The sequence below is a fragment of the Maylandia zebra genome, linkage group LG6, assembly GCF_041146795.1.
Source record: "Maylandia zebra isolate NMK-2024a linkage group LG6, Mzebra_GT3a, whole genome shotgun sequence".
In the NCBI taxonomy this organism is placed as follows: domain Eukaryota; kingdom Metazoa; phylum Chordata; class Actinopteri; order Cichliformes; family Cichlidae; genus Maylandia; species Maylandia zebra.
This window is the reverse complement of record NC_135172.1, coordinates 16457566-16479202: the sequence shown is the minus strand read 5'-3', so window position 1 is coordinate 16479202 and position 21637 is coordinate 16457566. Positions and strand designations below refer to the sequence as shown.

The 21637-nt window shown below is 41.0% G+C and overlaps 1 protein-coding gene across 2 annotated transcripts in view; it reads right to left on the bottom strand.

The window, feature by feature from the left end:
• Positions 1 to 2067: 2067 nt before the first annotated feature.
• LOC101478005 (protein kinase C beta type) overlaps positions 2068 to 21637 on the bottom strand; it is a 49644-nt gene continuing 30074 nt past the window's right edge. The window contains exons 4-17 of one of the 2 annotated variants that reach the window (XM_004568352.6): positions 20520 to 20631; positions 17365 to 17493; positions 16839 to 16995; positions 16389 to 16523; positions 16150 to 16246; positions 15891 to 16034; positions 15615 to 15788; positions 15332 to 15423; positions 11914 to 11976; positions 11674 to 11812; positions 11502 to 11582; positions 11285 to 11392; positions 10740 to 10880; positions 2068 to 3300 (exon numbers count right to left, since the gene is read on the bottom strand). In XM_004568352.6, the coding sequence (XP_004568409.1) occupies positions 3148 to 3300; positions 10740 to 10880; positions 11285 to 11392; positions 11502 to 11582; positions 11674 to 11812; positions 11914 to 11976; positions 15332 to 15423; positions 15615 to 15788; positions 15891 to 16034; positions 16150 to 16246; positions 16389 to 16523; positions 16839 to 16995; positions 17365 to 17493; positions 20520 to 20631 (1725 nt within the window). In that variant the 3' untranslated portion in view covers positions 2068 to 3147. Of the gene's footprint in view, positions 3301 to 7004; positions 10300 to 10739; positions 10881 to 11284; positions 11393 to 11501; positions 11583 to 11673; positions 11813 to 11913; positions 11977 to 15331; positions 15424 to 15614; positions 15789 to 15890; positions 16035 to 16149; positions 16247 to 16388; positions 16524 to 16838; positions 16996 to 17364; positions 17494 to 20519; positions 20632 to 21637 lie in introns of those variants that run through there. The other variant, XM_004568351.3, reaches the window with a different exon arrangement.

Sequence of the window (21637 nt, the reverse complement as noted above, 5' to 3'; positions counted from 1 at the left end):
TAGTTATTTAACAAAAATTAAGCCATAATTTTAGAAGCACTCTGTGGGAAGAAAACGTATCAGCGTAAGGAGCGGCCAGGTGCTGCTATTCAAATGCACTTGATTAAACGATCATCAACAAGTGCGAACACTTCTACCAAAGCAGACGTTTGGCAGTCTGCTGCTCTGGAGCATCAGCAATGATGTTAGGGAAGCATCTGTGGCTGTCTATCAATCTGGGAAGGGTCATAAGGAAGAGGTCAGCAAAGAAAAAGTTGGATAATTAGGGAGATGAAGAAGGAGTTCTGGGAGGCTAGGTGTACAGCAAAGAGAGAGATGACAAAGGAAAAGGCTTGTAGTGAGTTGTGAGGCTGGACACTAAGAAAGGGAGAGGCAGAGGAAGGATGTGATAGAGATGGAAATGTACTAAGAAGTGAAGAGAGTGTGTTGAGAAGGTGGAAGGTGTGCGTTGAGGGTTTCATGAATAAAGTAAAAGAGGAGGATAAATGTAGGATAGCGAAAAGTGCAGACAGAATGGGGAGTGTCAGGGGTGTATCCTGACAGAAGGATAAAGAGTAAAAGGGAAGTTCAGGTTGAGCTGTTTGGAGACAAAGTTAAAGAGGGAAGTTTGGACCTGTGAAGAGGAGGGATGGTCGATGTTTAAGAATCAGAGGAGGGTCATGATGTAATGAAGGAGGACGGGCAGAGTACTGGTGTGACAGAGGACCCCTAAAGGGAACAACTGAAAGATGAAGCAGCCACATTTGGTGAAAACCAATCAGCACAAACATCTCATATCACCCGTCAAGCACGGTGGTGGAGGAGTGAGCATTTGGGCTTGTTTTGCAGCATCAGGACTCAGGCGCCTTTTTAGTTATTGAATCAACCATGAACTCCTCTGCGTACTAAAGTATTCTAGACTCAAATGCGAGGCCATCTCTCTGATAGCTAAAGCTCGACTGAAATCAAGATCTGCAACAGGACAATGATCCAATGAAAAGGAAAAAGTATACTTTCTCTGTGCCATGACTGTATGTATGCTGTATGTATAACCAATAATGCATAATCAGGTAGAAAACACTTTTAAATAGACAGAACTCTCATGGGGCTTTTTCTTTGGCCAGGTTTACTCATTACATGTCCTTTAATATTAATATTGTCATCAGTATTCACTCCACAAGCATATCATACAAGTGATTAAAAGAATAAATGAGGATGTGACTATTTAAGGCTTTGCAAAGTGAGTGGCCATGTGTGTGAAGAAGCAAAAGCAATCAACCCCAACCAACGAGCTTCCTCGCTGTAAAATGTTTTGTTATGATCAATCACCGTTTCAGCTTCTCGACTAAACCGCACATTATTATATATATGTCATTGGTGAACTTGCACAGCAGGCCTTTGAACACAGTGTTTCTGTTGAGAAGTTAAATGTGCACATTTAATAAGCGTTAATAATAGTTTCCAAGGAGCTGTAAGCAGAATCGGGCTGTAATCCTCTGCAGATTCATCCGTCCAAGCGACTTATTTCATGTTCTCACAGAGCCATTTGATACACTTATTATCACTACATCTATAGAACTGCTCATTATAGCTGCTTTAATTTCAAGAATACAATACAGATTTAAAAATCTGTATCGCTTTCAAGAACAATCCCTCCTCTCCATCGCAGACATAATATACATCTCGGTAAGAAATGAAGCACGATCACAAGATTGTCTTTGATAAAAAGGAGAAAAACACAAGAGAGCCAGAGTTTCTGGAATGTTTTATGATAATTCATTTTAATGCATCTTTCTGCAGGTGTCTCTCACGCGCAGGTAAAGACAGCGCATGCAACACATGTACACTGTCCATTTACACAATCCCTTGGTTGCTTAATAAAAGTTGCCCACTTCCTCCTCCTCCTGCCTTTTTGCATAGTTAACACTTTACTCCCCCATCTTTTGCCCTCCCTCTGTCTTTCTCGTCTTATCACATTTCCTTAAAATGATATGAACGTTAACCAGGGGGGAGGGGGGGACGGAGATCAAAAGAAGATTTAAGGGAAGGAGGAGGAGGGGGGGGGAGAGAACGGGGGGGGGGGGGGGGGGGAATAGTAGAGAAGTGCACGATAACATGAAAAACACTTCTAGCTCTACATCCCATTCCTATTCACACATACACACAAACACAGGTCATACAGCACCGTTACATCGATACGCTCATTTACAGACAGCCAGACAGTCTTTGCTCCGTGCTTTGTAAAGCAAACTGTGTAGCCACGCATATTCAAAACACTATTAAGAGATACAGCATTCAGAGTGGGAACTAAAACTTTGATTTTGGATATTTCAGAACTGACTCTGGACACCTGACGAGGTCCCCCCTCGTTGTCCGAGAGGTTGAAAGCAAGTCTTTAAACTACTGGACCAACAAACATGGCATGCATAGAGGAGCGGCACCACAAAGACTGTATAGGCCTACAGCACTAACCCACCGCATACGTACACAGTGCCATAGAGAAAGAGATTAAGCTAGAGAAAGACGTCTTTAAATATCTCTGCCGAAACAGGCATTTGGGGTGGGGGGTCTTTTTTTTTTTTTTTCCTTTTTTAATTTTTCTTTTTGCATCAATTTGGAAGACGAAACGTGCTTAAGACTAAGTTCAGGACTAACTTAGACATGAGGTTATAAATCAGAGCTTTTTGAATTCAAAACCAACCTTGCTCCAAACCGCAGCCTGCACAGACACACGTGTGTGTGAGTGAGCATGTACATATTGATCATTGCAGGCTCATGATGCAACTTCCACAGGCTGAAGAGAAGAAAATCAAGTAAACAGACACTCTTGTTGGTGATCAATAGAGCACATACACACTATTAGCACATTCACTGTGACTCTTGATCACCGCTCTTCATACTGACCGGCTCACTGTGAGGTACTGGGAATGCTAACCACCTGGAGTTTTCTGGAAACTGGCAACCAGCGGGCTTTGTTTCACACTGCTGTCTGTGTGTTTGTGGAGCTAATGTGACGGTTTATGATTGCCCAGTTTAGATGCTGGTGTGGGTCGAGACTGAAGACGGCGCGGCTCTGAGTCCTGATCTGATGCTGGATGGGTCTTTAATGAAATGTGGCTGGGCTGTACAAGCTGGAGTAAAGTCCGGCCTCTAACCAGCCGGAAGTCATCAGACTTGTATGATGAATTCTGGGTTGGTGTAGGAGAAGCCTTGAAACTCGTTCTGGTCAAGGTTCATGATGAAGAGCTTGTCTGTTGGCGTCAGCTCCACCACCATCTTTGTAAACTCCTTGTCGAAGTTGCAGACGTCTCTGCGTGTTTTCTGACACACACACGCACAAAAAAATAAATAAATAAAAACAGAAAGAAGGAAGAAAGAGAATAAAGTTAGAGCGTATTTGTAAAAGAGGTTTTTTTTTTTTTAAAAAAAAAAAGGCGGTTCAGACAGAGGGTTGACAACAAGGAATTAGAACATCTATGTTAGAAAAAGCACAAAGATGAAGCGTAGAGGAGGAGGCAAATACTTGTGACACAAGCAAAGACACAGTTTGATCATTGCCAGAGGTGGGACAAAGTCAGTGTCTAGTGCCTGAAGTCTAGAAAGTCAAATTCAACGTGCAAAATCATGTGATGAATTCAAAATCAGTCCATAAAAATACTAAAATATCCTGAAAACCTCCTTCAATGAGCTGCGGTCTGGTGTTTTTGGCTTAAAGTTTATAGGCCTCAGCTCCACTTGCTACTCTTTTTCTGCAGTGTAAATGACCAATGATGGACTGATTATACATGTCCACAGTCATGACACTTTAACTGATTGATGCTGAATCATCCAGGTAAGTAAATCCTAAAGATTGATTCTGGTCATCTGGATGAGGATGTACACTTCCTGGACAGGGAGGAACGCTGGTTTGAGTGCAGAGTCAAGAAAGCCATTTACATGGAAAGGGAAAAAGGGGGGGGGGGGGGCCCTAAGGGTATATCTTTTGCCATCTTAAAATGCTGAGATTGCAGCCATTCCACTCGCCTCTGTCAATGGGCCCCAGGGTGGCTTGCCATCACCAGTGTGTGAATGGGTGGATGACTGAATGTGTAGAGCGCTTTGGGGTCCTTGGGGAATGGTAAATGGCCTGTATTTGTATAGCGCTTTACTAGTCCCTAACTCTCTGTAAATGGTACTCATGGTCTTTGATCAATGGTCATGACAATTTGTGCATTAATGATCAAGGAACTGACCTCACAGCCCATTGTTCATTTATTGGGCTGGTTTCAGTTATTGTGCAAATGTACTGTTTATAAGGTTGGGGAAACCTGCAGTCAGCTGAGACTGAAGAAGTCACCTGGATGAGTGACTCCTGCTGAAAACGCTGCGGTCAGGTGAACAGAATCAACCTTTTGGGATTTAACTGATTCAGTTTTTCATGCTTTCAAGTTTGATGTCAGCAGCTTGTAAGAGCAAAGCTTTTAAATCCAAACTGATGATCTGAAGTCTGCAAAAACGCTTCGTAGAGCTGAGGGCAAATGAAGACTCTTGACCCCTTGAGTTTGTCTTAATAGGGAAACTCTGTGAAATGGTCATAATGTGATTATATTGATCAGGTCAACTTTAGTCTTTGGGTTGAGGTGATATAAAGTCATTTCAGGTCAAAGGACTTAAAGTTACAACAATAATCTAACATTCATATGAACACTCAAACTGATTTGGTATCCTGATATCCTCACTTTTTCTTACTGGTCTTTTAAGGTTTCCTGTCATCATCTGTTTCAGTGTCCATATGAGCATCTGGCTATTTTTTTTATGAATCAGTCGTGTGGGCTGCGTGTGCGTTTTGATGTCAGAGTCCAGTGTAGTCCACACCTCTGATCACTAGTAAAAGGTGGCACCACCAAAACTGTTAGACTGAGCACAACAGATCAGATTCCAAATAGACTGAGAAAGCAAGTGGATAACAAACAAAACACACTCTGCGGACGAACCCAGAAACACAGTCAAAGAGACCACCCTGAACAACTTCAACAGCACAGATGCAGAAAGACCCAAGACAAACTTCCAGAGCCAGAGAGAGACAGAGGAAATGTTCCAGTACAGAGCAGACGAGGATCGATAAAAGAGACCTGCTGAGGACCAAACCACAACCGAAAGGATTTCACACAGGGAGGTGAAGCAGTGAGCCCAAGACACACGAGTCACTCACACACACACACACACACACACACACACACACACACACACACACACACACACACTTTTAGTTTCCTACCTCCTCGTTTCATCACAGGGCTTCCAGCTGAAATGACTTTCCCCATCTCTACCAATGGTCCACGTGTTCACCATTAGTGCATGAAGCAAGTGTATGTTTGTGGCTTCAGAGTGTTTCATTGATTCATTGATTAAAACTTGGTGTATGGAGACTGAGTAACAATAATCACACAGTATATGTGGATTTATGTTTTTGATAACCCTAAGCTCTTCAAATTATAAATCGGACTGATGGTTTATGTGTCACAAGCTTTAAAGACGCTAATAAATCAGTTTAAACCTGTGACTGATTAAATTTTGTAGGTGCCACAGTTAAACCATTCAAGTTTTATACATTTTTATTAAACTTTTCATACGTCTACATGACACCATCAGAATTATTTTGGCCGTGCGGTGGGTTCAATCTTCAAAAAGCTGGTGCAGGTGTTTTCACAAAATAGTCGAGCATCCAGATGTAAGAAGACTCCATTCAAATACAGGAGTAGTAATTTCACTATTGACCAAGTATCACAGCAGAGCCATTTTAAATGATTTGATGCGTCAACAAATATAAAATGTGCAACTGCCCGGCAGTCCAACCTCAACTCAGACAACAGTAACAGCCATGTGACGCAAACGAAATCCAGATACAGAAATTTCCTACACTGACCTTTTAAAGGGCTCACTAGTGTCCTACTATGTCTCGACCACAGACAGCGTAAAACAAGGACGTAGCTTAAAACTGTGCTGTAACCTTGCGCTCTTTTTAACAGCCAGCAGGGGGCGATAGCTGGAATTGAAAAAAATGACTTCCGGTCCTCTATAAATTTAAAGGCAAAGCACCTGACTTTACCTCAGTAAACATTTTCCTGCTCCAGTTTATCTGCTCAGTCACTCCTTTCATGTCATACTGAATTAAAAAGATGATAATTTTTAAAAATCTTGGTAGCCTACACGGTTCATTGTGATTGATTAGTCGTTAGCCAATGAGCATGAGCATAGTCTTTTTATTACAAAAATGTAGTTTCAATCATTATTTAGGCATCCAAATTCTTTTAGTTTTTGTCGACTAAATAAAAGATTATCACAGACTAAACCCAAAGTTGATTCATTCAACTAAATTATAAAGTGTAAATGTGTTTTTACCGATGAGAGATGCTCCACATGGTTTACAAAGCGTCTTATTTCCCTTGACATCAACTGTGAAATGTTTCCATATGTTTGCTCTTTCCTTCATCTCAAGCATTAAAATCTTTTCACATTTTCATGAGAAACCAGAAGCATGGGAGATTACTTCTGATTGGATCACTTCCAAACTCATCCTGCCTTTCTACACAGCACAATCAGTTTGGATCGGAACAGTTTCATCTCGTTTTTATTCACTAACAAAAGCGTCAAAGGGGCATTTTGATCATAGCTTTTATTTAGTTATCTCGTTTGTCAGAAAAAAAGGTGTTTTATTGTTGTTGGTGGCAGAAGCTTTAAACTGGGGGTTTCATTAACTAGTGCGTGTTATCACTGTAGCTACATCCATCCGTCTCTGGTCTTTGGGAAAGCTTTAAAAATTGTGCTAAACCTTTCATAACTATTGTGAATGAGGGCAGCCTAGCAGATATTAGCTGTTGCTATTCTGCACTGTATGTGTGTTAAATGACACTTTTCCCAAACCAAGTCTGAATTTATGTGATGAGTTAGGGGACTTTTCACAGACCTTGGATGCTTGGATGGGGGTATCTGATGCACTGTGTTTGGGTGCAACAACATTAACAAAGCAGACACAGCAGAAGTAGTCTGGTAGGCATCAGTGAGTATATTATCAGTTTCCAGTCATACAGGACAATTACACAATCCACTGAAGCATCTCTCTCATCCAGAAACAATGTATCCAAATACAGTATCTCTCTGATATATATATATGTATATATGTATAATTTTCTCTGCACTCTCTTGTTATTTCAACATGTATTCCTCACCATTGCCATCATCACAATAAGCGCTTTTTCATCTGGAAGAATAGTTTTTCAAGAAGCATTTTTGTAAAACAAACCCTTTGATATCGCCTTCCTGTCTCTTTTTTTTTTCTTTTCTTTTTGATACGAGCTCAAAGAACATCATTTGACACACTGTTACTACCCTGCATCGTTAAACAGTTACAAAAGTTTAATACAACTCAGACAGTTCATTTGATATATGAAAATTATGGGATATTGTATTACTTGTGAACAAAAAGTATAATGCATATCATAATTATACATGAACTGCAAAATGGCACAAAATGGCTGCCTTCATCACAGTTGTTGAGTTGTTTCACAGCCTTGTGAATTCTGGACTTTATTTTGGCACTTTTGGACATCCTGTTTCTGTAAGCTAACAGACTACCGACTTCACAAAACTCGAAACACCTTCATCATATGTGAAATTCTCCAAAGATGGTTGTGCACAAGCAAAGAGATATGATCTCTGTCATTAAAAACAGTGTAACTGTGGAGATTGTTTTCGGAAATTGATCATGAGAAGAGCTTTTAAAAAAAAGAAAGAAAACAAAAAACCCCAACAAACAATGACATTTAAAAAAAAAAAAAAAAATCACTAAGTTGATGCAGATTTTAGACAAAAGTAAACATTCGGAAAAATGATTAGTAGTCAAACAATCATAGCAAAGCAATTGGTCAATTTTCACTTACACTGCATGAATTACCAACATGTGATCATAGTACACTCATCAATATAGGTTGTCATAGTCAATATGCAATTACATTGTTGTTTGTTTGTTTGTTTGTTAATTAGTTAGTTAGTTTATTTGCTTGTTTTATTCAATTTTAAATCATGCTTTTTATTTGTTCTTGTTTCTAATGTCTCTGTAAAGCACTTTGAATCACCTTGTTGTTGAATTGTGCTATACAAATAAACTTGCCTTGCCTTGCCTTACAAAGGAGGGCAACATAGAGACGGAGCAGGCTAAAGTCGGCCCTGAGGTCTGACTCCGACATCAGCCTGCCAGTGTGAGCAGCCGTGTGGCATTTAGGAGCGAGCAACATGTCTGTACTAAAGATAAAAATACAGCCAGTAGAGCTGCTACAAGAGCAGCAGTGTAACGTGACGCGCTAAACTACAATAAACTCAGAACAGTGTCGCTGCTGCAAACAAGATTAGCCGCCTACTGGCACCTTGACACTTGATTATTTTAGTCGCATTTCAGTGGAGCACCTGTAAATAATGTTCATGTGTGAACATTATTTAGGAAATACAAGAAATACATCCGATTCAATTTTTTTTCTGAAAGTCAGATGAGATGATAAATATCACCCATGTTTATGCAGAGGTGTTAGCCTGGTTTAATGTGAAAAATGGAAGCTGGGGGGGCCAGCTAGCCTGGTTCTCCTCACTAATGTGGCAACAATAACTACCATTAACTACACAAAAATCTTTTATTTAATGTTTTAATCTTTGAAGCAAATGTAGCAACCTGCAAGGCAAAGGTTATTCAACTGAGAGGGTTAGCAGAGCTAGATTAATGAGCTAGTGGCTAACTGCTAACCAAGTCTTTAATTTTTTTTCTTTGCGCAATGTGTATAAAAAAAACAAACTGGCAGCTAGACTAATGTTTTACTGTTTGTAGCTAACAATCTTCAAAATATAAATTGTTACTCAATGTTTAGCACTGTTAACCGTTTGTGCTCGCTAGCAGTTTAACTGTGCAAATTCATGCTAATTTGCACAAAAAGTATGACAGACTGGAATGTTTATTTCTAATATTAACATATTAACTAAAAAGATACCACCCTGCTTTGTAATATTTAAAAGTTGGTAATCAAGTTGTTTAGGAGTTATACTTTTAATGTGTCGCTGTTTATGTGCTACCTATCAAACTTTACAGCAGTGCCAGAAGGTAAACCAACCAGGTTGCTCAAGGACAGCTAAATGCTACCTTTCAGTGTCATCATCTGTCATGTGGCTCTTTCCTTACAGGCCACTGATGTCCTTTAAGAATCTTAGGGAGGTTTTATATCATATAACACTATTTTACCAACCAGGATATCTGTGCTAGTGTGCTTGCTAGCTTCCCCATAAAGCGAGACAGTTGTACTGCTTTGTTTATGAGTTTAAGCCACAACTCGCAGCTTTGTTGTGTTGCATATCTGTAAAACCACAGAGACATGTTAATCTGCTTTAATTCTGGTTACCTTATTGTTGAGATTAGAAAGAGCCAGGCTAGCTATTTCTAGGTGCTTCCAAACTTAATGCTAACTGCTGGTCAGTAACCCCTGGTAACCACCTGATGCTAAGGAAAAGCATGTATTCTGTGACCAGATGGTAAGAAGTTGCTGGCTGTTGCTAGGTGAAATTGGTCACAAAGAGGGCTGTGGGCTGAAAACCTTCATGCAGTTAGCTTATATGGAACACGCAGATTTGTCTGAAAAGATTCACAGTACTTGCAAAATGCAAAAAGTTGTGTCTTACTGCTGCAACCAAAATATTTTAAAAAGCATGACTTTTCCTTTGAATGCAAACTGTCTTTTTTTAAGTTTCACTAAAATTTGGAGAGTAACTATAGAAAATATTTGGCATCTTCCACGTAGAAATAGCATGCAGGTTTTGGGTGCAGCAACCTCTGTGCAACACTTTTACCTAGCAACAGCCAGCAACCAGTCCAACCAGTCAGAGAACACACATTTCACGTTGCCAGGGGGTTGGGAAGTGTGTGACTGAGGCTTAATCCCTACCTAGCTACAACGCCACGTACATTAACACTAGAGTGATATTATTTGCTATCAAATTGTGATGAGTTAAAAGGAAAAGACACATTTTCCAAAATGTTGAGTGATTTCTTTCACCCTTCCAAATACAATATGAAATTGTGATTTATTTATTTTTTTGTACAGTATGTGTGGTGCAAGAGATACTAATGCAGACCAGTAATATGCGGCATGGTCAGTGATCTGTGTAGGAGTACTCAGGGTTAACAAATGAGAAGCCTTGGAATTCTTGCTGGTCCAGGTTGACTATAACGTCCTGATCTGGGGGGGTCAGCTCTGGGGGATGGCGTGTGAAAAAGCGGTCAAAGTTCTCCGCATCACGCCCACACTGCCATGGAGAGGAGAGGAGAGAGATGGGGGGGGGGGGGGGATGCAGTGAGTTTGATGAAGGATGACAGGAAAAAAAGGACAACAAGCAACAAAGAGAAAAAAGAGAAATACAACTAAAATATGGCATCAACCAATAAAATCATTCACAGCCGAAACTGTGGATTTCCATTGGTCCATACGTGAGCCAGGTGACATCTGCCTTCATCATTGGTGACTACACTCACATAAATAAATAAATCAGCTCTGCATTGGTGAGTGCAGTGACCAACGGCAGGTGATGGTTGGGTTTGAAGGATGAACAAACTAATCCTGATAACTTACCTTAAAGGTTTGAGCAAACTGTGGCATTTTCTTAACTACTGTGCAAAGATTTCTAAGGCATTTAGTGAAGGCTGATAAAATGAACAGCTGAAGTGAGTCAGCGTGTCATATACTCACAGCTTTCGGTTTGAAAGGCGGCTGGACTTCCTTATTCTCCAGTTTTTCCCAGTCTATGTAGCGGAAGAAGGCGTGCTCCTTGATGTCTCTCTCACCTTCTGGGCCGCAGCCCAGACGCTTAGCCGGGTGTTTGGTCATCAGCTAGAGATTACACAAAGACATACAATGCAAGATGAGTCGTATTCGTTTAGTCTTTTTAAAACGGACCCATAATCAATCTGTAGCATGTATGCATTACATAAAGGCAGCATTTTTAAATTAAAAACAGCAATGCAAAGTCATTATGTCATGCAAAATATTATTAATGAGATGAAAAACAGTGATCTTTATTAATGTGTACTGTAACTATTTAACGCATTAGTAAACAAATAAAAAGATATCACAGATGAGGAGGTGTGGAGGGCAAATAAACAAGTACAATCATCGTTTGCTGCCACGAGCTGTTAAGAGGCAGTTCAGCCTCACTGCTGGAGGGTGCGCACTAACACGCAGCAGCCTTTATAATATGACGAACCCTCCAGTGCTCAGAGTGAAAAACAACTTACCCCCTTGCAGATAGCAACTGCTTCTTTGGACATGGATTTAGGGTATGAGACGTGATGCTCCATGATGGACTGGAAAAGCTCATCTTCATCTTCACCATCGAAAGGCGGCTAGAGAGGCACAAATGCAGACCCTTTTTTTAGTTGTTGTTTTGGTAAAATAATAACAATAATAATAATAATAATAATTTAAGAGGGTAAGCAGTAGATGAATACAAACCTGTCCAGCAAGCATTTCATAAAGCAGGACTCCAAAAGCCCACCAGTCCACAGACTTCCCATAAGGCTGATAGGCTATGATCTGCAAGAGAAAGAATAGGGTTGCAATCAATGTCTGAAAGATTAAAATAAACCAATCGACAACTAGACAGTGGCTAACCCGTAAAACACACCTCTGGAGCGATGTAGTCTGGAGTTCCACAAAAAGTCTTTGTGGTAATGCCATCAAGCATGTTTTCTTTACACATTCCAAAATCTGCAATCTTTATATGGCCCTCAGAGTCCAGCATCACATTGTCCAGCTTCAGATCCCTGCAAAAACATCCAAACGCACAGATGTTACTCACATCTGTAAACTAAAAGGGACCGGAAACTACACGCGAGTAGCCGAGCTGATTCAAAAACCATCTCACCGATACACAATGCCCTTGGAATGAAGGAAGAACAGGCCGATGGCAATCTCAGCAGCATAGAACCTAAAACAGAGGCAAACATCCGTCTTTAACTGAAAGGTGCGTTTGGTGATGCTCTGATATCTCCTATTGAAGCCCTTCAGAGAGGTTAAAGTGTGCCTCATGCATTTTCATTTTTTTAAGCACCACGAATGACAAAAACATCAACATTTGTAAGTATAACGCACAAAATGCATAAAAAGTTCATTTTATAACAGTTTTGGCTGCCACTTTAAGTAATGTATAACCTTTCTGAGCTGCAGAGCTTTTACTGCAAAGGAACTCGTCTCTCCTCATACACGGATCTGCGCAAGTGTTAAAACAGGAAGTACCTGTTAACCTGTCATCTGGTAAAGGTTTATCTTGACCTTTGTCTTCAACAAAGATGCCAGCATTATGTGAAGACCAGCTGCTGAGTGCATGAATGTAAATACAGACAGTTAAGGATTATGTGACAACAGTGGCAGAAAAAGGTAGGTGCTGCTTCATCCCTGTAGCTAACACCGGAGCTATGTTAGCAAAGCTTTGAGGTGGAATACACAGTTTAACTCGCCATCTGTTTAAACATTTCCTATTAAGGGCATGTTTTGATTGTGCTTGTGTAAACACCATGTGTGTAGATACAGGCTGAGAAATAGCTCTGTTAACTTGCATTATGTAATGTCATGCTAATTAGCCACGTGCACATATTGCTTACGTTAATGAGCCAAGTGGAGCGGCGGTAGTTAGTCCCTAAGATTCCCTGAGCTGTTATGTTTATTGGGCACATATTACACTTTTCATTTTTTTCCTCAATCATGCAGTACGGGAAATAAAATGAAACTACCATAAAAATAAAGACTGTTCATTTCTTTTATAAGTGAACAAGGGGGGTCGAATTTCTTTTTTCTCCAGCTATATATGAAGATAAAATGGCAATTTTTTATCTCACTCAATGTAAATCAAAAGCTCTTCTTTCAGACTAAACACTGAGTCAATGAGAACAGATATGTTTAATGAGGTCATCACAGGAACACAGCTGTTCAAACATTCTGTTTGCAAGATGGAGCCAATCAAAGTGTGGCTGACTTAATGGAAGGAAGAGGGGAGCCAAGACTGCTCGTTTGAGACAGTGAATTAACTGACGAGCTGCACCAAGATCCAGTAATGTATAAAAAAGGATTATTTTGGAATTGTGAATATGCAAAGTTATCTTAGTCCTGAAGTGCGATTTGGAGATCTGGAGTATTGTTGCATCACTTATAAGCAGTGTTGGGACTAACGCGTTATTAAGTAACGCGTTACAGTAACTACGTTATTATTGTGGTAAGAGCACAGTAACTAGTTATTATGCCAAGACCGGGAACGCGTTACTCGTTACTGGGATTTAGATAGGCTCGTTATTCGTTACTTCCTGTGGTGGCTATCGCGGAGCTTCCACAGATTCAATAACATTAGCAAGTGGTGGAGGCCAGCAGGTGGATGAAGGAAAAGGGAGGCAAGAGGAGAGACCCGAAGTGGCCGCTGGTCTGTGAGTGTCAGTTGAACTGAACTTCAGGTAAGAAGTTATGACCTGCAGTCCATCTGGGTCAGATATGAACCAAGTTTAGGTGGAGTTTATTTTTGTTATGCTGAATTTTTCGTACTGCGTGCTAGCTAGCATGACGGAGTTTCTATACAGCTGGGTGGGTGCTATGTTACTGATGTTGAACTTTATTTTGTTCATAAGGTTAATTATTAGAGTTGCCAACTGTCCTGTAAAAAACGGAATCGTCTCGTATTCAGAGAAAATATTACGCGTTTCTTATTGAGGTGAAGAGGAACAGTTTGTCCCGGACTTCAGCTACAATGAAAAAGACACAAAGCTGGAGTTACTCTGTGTTTACGCTGCACAGCTGCCTCTTCTTCTCTCATCCTCTCCCCCTCCCTCTCCTGTTTCTACTTCAATCATGAAACTGATCAATGATCAGCTGATCGGCTTTCTTGTTTATTTATCGCTCACTTTGCGCCAGAAACAGGAAACCAGCGGATGTCGCGCTAAACAACAGCAGCACGTTTAAGCTTGATCAGCTGTTGTTAGAATTTATTTAATATTAATTTCTAGTATCAGCTGATGTTTGCTGGAGCCACAGCTGTAAACCTGCTGGTCATGATATCGGTTTGGTTATCTGGTGAGAGGGAAACATGAAGATGAAACCAGGAGACGTCCTTACTGAATCATCAGAGCTGTGATGGAGAAACAGGTTTACCTTTTAGGTGACATGAATGAGTTGAAGGGAAGTTATGAACTGTTTCTGAGAGACAAATAACGCCAGGATCCTTTTCTAAGTAGCTGACAGCTGGTAACTGTGCAGGGGCGGATCTAGTAAAGTGTTGCCAGGGGTCCATGTAGGGCATTAAAAGGGAGAGGGGGGCACAAGGAAATACTTTCTTATTCTCATTTAAAATGTCTCACTTTTAAAAAAATAATTATCTGAGTCTTACAACAAACGATTGATAGATTGATACATATATACCATCAGAACAGTGTACATCACTGTCACAACAGTGTTTGTTTTCATTCAAAGGCTTTATGATTTTTCCTATAATGGTGGGCCGGCCTCTAGTCAAAATGCCCGGGACGATTTTTTTGTCCCAGTCCAGCCCTGTATGCAGCTCATCTGCAGTCTGGTGTTACCTACATCTTCCTATTCAGAAGGCAGAATTTCCGAGTTCTGAGTACAATCGAAAGCACCACGACTGCAGTTTTTGTGTTGGATGTAAAAAGCGAGGATAGAATGGCTAGGATAGAATCAGGCGTGGGATTTCTCTCGTGGAAATGTGCACATTATTTTTTCCTTTCTATTGGTAGGTGGCACAGTGCACTTGTGGCAAGTAAGCAAGCTAGAAGACTGGCAAGCTTGCTGGGTATCCAGTTACGGAAGCAACACATTAACAAGAGAATTCTGAGTTAAATCAAAGTTACTTTCCCTAGTAACTAGTTACTCTGAAAGTAACGAGTAACTTGAAGTAACTGAGTTACTTTTGATAGAAGAAACTAGTAATGTAACTAAGTTACTAATTTAAAGTAACTTACCCAACACTGCTTATAAGTAAGAAAGCAAGAACAGACGAGGAGAAGCAAAAACAAGATATTAATGGTGGCACATCAACTTTGATGTGAAACTAAACTTATTAGTTAAGGAAAGTCTGGATGCCAAATTCTGTTTTGTTAATCACCATTGAGTTTCTTAAGTGGGGGATTGTTTAAGAGCATCGAAATGCTTGATTCTCTTCTAGATTTGATCAAACTCACTGTGTGTGTGTGTGTGTGTGTGTGTGTGTGTGTGTGTGTGTGTGTGTGTGTGTGTGTGTGTGTGTGTGTGTGTGTGTGTGTGTGTGTGTGTGTGCATGCACTCACACAGCATGAGGCTCCTTAAACTTGCCGACCTGTTGGATATGGTACATAAGGTCTCCTCCATTAATATACTCCATGACAAAATACAATCGGTCCTAGGAGCAATAAAGAAGAAGCAGGAGACCAGAAGAGAGGAATAAATTATTCAGAATCACAGTTTACTGACAGGCTGATAATTACACAGTTCAAATTTACACAGTAAACAGACCAAAGCAAACAAGCCATGGAAAGCACTCTGATAACATTATAAAAGATAAGAAGCTGGTCGTGCTTCAAGCTGTCTCACCATGGTTTGGAAGCATGAGTGCAGCTGAGTGAGGAAAGGTGGTTTTCCTGACAGGGCGAGGACTCTCTTCTCCACCATGGTGCACTCCACGTCATCATCTTGGATCACCACGTCTTTTTTCAGGATTTTGATGGCGTACAACTCATCTGTGCCTTTCCTCTCAGCCAGCATCACCTTTGAGGGAGTCAACCAAAGGAAATCAGTGAGTTTTAAAGAGATTTCATTCATGCCATGTTTACATCAGAAACATCACATTTCTACTGACGCGTGCCCCACCTTGCCGAAGCTGCCCTTGCCCAGAACCATGATGAAGTTGAAATCTGAGAGCTTGACGCGGTCCTGATTGCCGTTGCTGTCGTACTTGCACACCGAGGAGGAAGAAGAGGAGTCAGTGGGCTTCCCTGGACCCACTCTCGCTCTCTAGAGAGAGAATTAAAATGGGGAAGGGGGAAGAAGTAGTTTATTAGAGAACAAGAAATAGGCAAGAGCACAAATTAAACCAGTCGTCATTCTCGTCGATTTCTGTGAGTCTTACCTCAAACTTTTGCCGTAGCTCCTCATTACCATCCTCTCCATCTGGCTGGACAGGAACATTAAAGTATTCTCCTTCCTCCTGGGACAGCATCTTAAACCTAAACCCCAGAATGAAAGCAGAGCATTGCCAGACAAAATCCAGGATTATCACCAGACTATGACAACAAAGCCTCCTAAACATTCACACCCCTGCACGTCCTGCCTGTATCATTTCTAGTTACACCTGTGTAATTTTCTCACCATCCATCTATCCCTTGTTTCTGTAGCTCTGAGATCCCAAAGGACAGTGATCCCATGAAGTCATTCCTGCTGGTCAAATCCCAGTCCCAGACCTCTACTGACAGACGGCGGTCCTTGTCAGTTTCTTTGAGGTTGCTAAAAGGAAAAAAATGGAGGACAGTGAAACGGAAGATAAAGTGCGTTCCTAATATAGCTAAAAATGAAAACCTGAGATCACAGTCCTCTCATCTCTCTCTGTACAAACTTAAAAACAATGCAGCAAATCACAGTTTTTCATACCTTTCCTACCCGAGAATAGCTCGAAAAACAACGAGCACAAACAGGAGGAGGAGAGAGGACTGGGTCACTTGCACGAGCTCCAGTTAGGTTTGCGCATATGCGACTCAAAATGAGGCCAAGTGAGTAACTTTAATCAAAAGGCAAGTTATGTTCAACAAAAAGGTGTCTCACAAAGTGAAGGTCTCGTTCCACGTGGGGTTGAGGGAGCATTTGATGGTCTTTGTCTTCTGCTTGCTCTCACTCTTGGGATCGGGAATCAGCTTGAGCTTGACGTAGGGGTCTGACAGGCCGTTGGGATCCATAGGCACCAGGTTCTTAGCCTCTTTGACTGTGGGGGGGGGGTTGAGGACATAAATACAAATAAGTGCCAGAAGATCCCAGGATAAAACACACTTTTAGACTGTCCGCAATTTGTCCTTTCCCAAAGTGTTAGCGCAACCCATCCATGTCTAAAGCTTCAGCCTGCCCTAAATAACTCTGGCCACATTAGACAACACTTAACAACAGTTTAGTTTCTGTTCCATAATCAATCCACAGCTGTCTGAAAGGGAGCGCTGGCACGTGGGTGCATGTCCCAGTGGCAATGTGGGTCAATCGTTGGATCATTGATCAACTAATGGACTTTCCGGTTTTAGTCTTAGGCTGGCAGAGAGCTTTGAGATGCACTCAGTGCGCTCGTGTGTGTGGGAGCACTCACTGGTGACGGTGAGAGTGTCGTCAGTGATCTGCGCAGAGATGTGGATGCGTCCTCGCCTTTCCGTGTGATCCGTCCCGCACAGGCTCGGGACGTTGGCGACACATCGCTTGTGGATGTTCATCATACAGTCTGAACAGAGAGAGAGAGACAGGAAAATTGTGCAGGTTGGTTATGAATCACAATCATCACAGTCTGTCTAACATGTGACAGTCTGTGCCCTAAACCCCCCCAAAGTAATTACCGGAAGGCTTTCAGTGCCTTATTGCCAGATTAAAAGAGATTTAGGGCTGCACCCTAACAGACACAGGGGGCTTAAAAAATTAATCAAAAAAAACAAAGAGGTAAATTTGGAGACAGTTAGATAATAAGTAAAAACATGCTGGGTACTTAAAGTAATGAAAACTATTGAACTCTCAGATCCCGGACACCAGACCAAATATCACCCATACTCGTTAGGTCAGAGCAACCAGAGATGTGACCTCACCCAACCCCCAAAACCATCCTATAGTCCCTGACGTATGTAAATAAAAACAGATCCATCCATCAAATCCATAAATCCATACTTTATTCATAGTAGAACACAGAAAAACATCAAATGTACCATTTTAAGAAAAATATACTGGCTCATTATGAATTTGATAGGAGCAGCACTTCTCAATACAGGGGCATGTCTACCACTGTAGCAACAGCAAGTCTGCAAACATCTGAGATCAGAGGATTCTCCAAATCCTTTCAGTTGGTGAACTGGAGGGAGGCAAGTTTAGCACCTGGGCTCCTCTGCTATGGAGCTCTGTAATATGAGGTTTAGCATTGTCTTGGTGAAATATGCAGGGCCTCACCTGTAGAAGATGTCATCTGATGTTGCCTTTCTAGTTGTGCCAGCTGCCAAATTCCATAAACAGTAATGCACTCCAATACAATTAGAGATGCAGGCTTTTTGAACTGAGCACTGATGACAAGCCGGATGGTCTGCAGGATGTGGCGTCCACGTTTTCCAAAATAAATTTCAGACTTCGATTCGTCTGACCACAGAACAGTTTTCCACTTTCCTCAGTCCATTTTAAATGAACCTTGGCCCAGAGAAAATGCCTGAGGGCCGAAGAGCACCAACACTAAAGCTATGTGTTGTATATACAGGTTGGTCAGAACAGTTTAAAAATTTGTCTTCGGTAATAAAAGGCACAGCTAAACATTAAATCTGGACAGTGAGAGTAGAACACAGTTTAAGCAAAACTCATTATTTTACAGACTAGTAAGTGGGAAACAATTTGATCATTGCAAGAACACAGACAAGTCTAATAACCCATGGTCATTTCTCAGTACGTCCACTAGATGGCAGACATTTCTGATGTACCACATTTTGCTCCACTCTGTTGAATCAGTGGGTGGTGTTGAGGTTCTGAAGGTGGAGAGTGAGAAGTTAATCTCTTGCTCTCTGTAGGTTTTCTTTTCCAGTAACAATAATGTTTCTGTGACCGTGGATTTCAATGTATTATCTCCAACAGGCACTAAACACACCCATGAGAACCATTAATCCATTAACGAGTGTAAACCTTGAAGACTACTTGCGCTTGTCTGCCAACACTTACAGAAATAAGTCTCATCTTCTGTATGATAATTATACATTTACAATTAATGAACAACTCGAGTGTTTCTATGGATTAATAAATAACCAAACCCGCTTGTAAATTATGTCAAATAAGGTACTCTAGTATTTTCATGATGCAAAGTCAAAGCACAATGAGGAAACATCTGCCCACTAAATAATGCTGGCCTGAGTATAGCATTGCAGAGAGGTAACCTACTTCCTCTTCGTGCCAACACAAACAGTTTGTGACACAACTAAAGAAATGGAGGGGGGAAAATATTATGAGCAGCTTGATTATTGTGAAGTATTCATGCAAACTGCAGTCAGTGTTCAGCAGTGGAAGCTTTAACTTTAGCTGTAGCAATATGTGTGTCATTAATGCTGTAAAGCATTAACGACAGAGTGAAGCTTCTGTAGTAGTAAAACTGATCAGGACAGGAAAAGAACTGATAAATCTGATATCAGATCAGATATAATCTAACGAACATCAGTTTCAGCATAAACTTTTATTGTCAAATGAAAAGCTTCTAGATGACAGAAATGTTGATCTTTGCCTGAGTATCCTGTGCTGCACTCTATGCTGCAACAGCATTAGTTTTTTCGCCCGTGCTCATCTACATTGTGAAAAACTGAACACACTGAATTTGCCTTTTTTTTTTTTTACCACAGAAGTGAAGAAATCTCAAAAACCTGAAACTTGTGGCCAATTCCTCAAGTCTTCCTCTTTCTTTCCTTTTTTTACACCATCTCGTAAATGTGAGAAACAACCAGATTTCATTTTCTAAACGTAGTCTACTTCCATACAAGTATCGAATCACCCAATCACATGGCAGCAAATCAGTGCTCTTAGGCATGCAGACATGGTCTACACGGTCTGCTTAAGTTCAAGCCAAAAATGAGGAAGAAACAAAATTTAAATGTTTCTCAATGAGGCAGGGTTGTTGGTGCAAAACTGACTGGTGTGAGTGTTTTAGAAACTGCTGATATGCTGGGATTTTCCCACATAGTCAAAAAAATGAGAAAAAATATCCAGTAAGCGGAAGTTGTCTGGGTGAAAATGCCTTGTTGAGCTCTGAGAGAATGGCCAGACTGCTTTGAGCTCAGAGGAAGGCAACAGTTACTCAAATCCCCACTTGTCACATTCAAGGTATACAGAAGAGCATCTCTGCAGAAGAGCCTCACATTGAAGCAGATTGGCTGCAGCAGCAGAAGACCACACCAGAGGACATTTATGAGTTAAGTACAGAAAACCACGGCTATAGCTAACACGGGTTCACCAAAATAAGACAAGAGAAAATCAGAAAATAAATGTTGTCTGGTCGGATGAGCCCTGATTTCTGCTGCGTTATTCAGATGCTCAGTAGATGAGCATCAATACTCTCATGTCATTATTGACCAGTATCTCTGAGAAATGTTTCCAGCACCTGTGCCACAAAGAATTAAGGCACCTATAAAGGGAAATGGGGGTCCATCTCAGTACTAGCAAGGTTTAAAAAGAGCGTAAAATGCAAGCTTCTAAAGCACAAGGCTTCCTTTCTGAAACACAGGCAGATATTCGTGTACTTACGGTCACATTTCATTCCCTGGTGTATCAGCCCGTACAGGAGGGAGCCACAGTGGTCACAGAAGGTGGGGCTTGAGTAAGTGTGGACCCTAAACTTGTGTTTACTACGAGGATCCTGTAAAGAGGAGACAGAAGATGCTTGAGTACAATTATATTCAAATAACTCAGACTGTTTCGGGTTGTTAAAAGATTTAAAGCTGCAAGGTTAGGTGTTCTCAGTTGTCCTGTTAGTCGCCATTTAAAGCCTGGACTCAGCTAAATTACAAGAAAAGGGGTTCTCAATTTCCTCTAACAGGTTCTTAATCATAATGTGTTTAATTTGCAAACCCACATGGATGCAAAAATAAAGTATATGGACAGCAGAACATTTCAGTCAGTGACTGATGATGAATCATTTTAAACCATGCGATATATCACGGCGCAAAAAAATCATATGATCTCCACTCCCCATGGCAGAGATTAGCCATAAGTAGATGACTTACAGTACTGATTTTCTCCAGAGTAAAGCCTTTAAATGTTTAAATATTTTACGGGAAAACAAAAGAACTAATGTGAGCATGAGAGACCAAGAGATAGAGATGGAAAACTGAGTGAATTTGGAGGATGCACAAAAATAGGTAACAACAGCACTGGTGATATAACAAAAACAAAGAGCGGAGTTTGAGATTAATAAACATCAGTGACATGAATTTAAAATTAATTCAAACCCACAAATGGTGTGTGTGTGTGCGCGTGCGTGCGTGAGTGAAAGAGAGTGAGATATTGGGTCATTAACCTGATGCAGCCAGCCAGCACATTCTCCTATACTGACGTGTCTGAATGTGATTTGTGGCTGACATGTCAGCAGGAGTAAGGCTAGGAGGTTAGGGCTGTGTGTGTGTGTGTGTGTGTGTGTGTGTGTGTGTGTGTGTGTAAGTGTGTGTGTGTCTGTCTGTTCAGGTTAAATATTTTTTAATGCATGAAGCTGTTCTGCTGTTGAATAATGGTTATTAATAAAATGAGCATGGTCAGCACTGGGTTTTGTTTTGCTAATGTGCTGTTTATCGAACACACACACACACACACACACACACACACACACACACACACACACACCTGTGCACGAACAGAGGTGTGTGTGT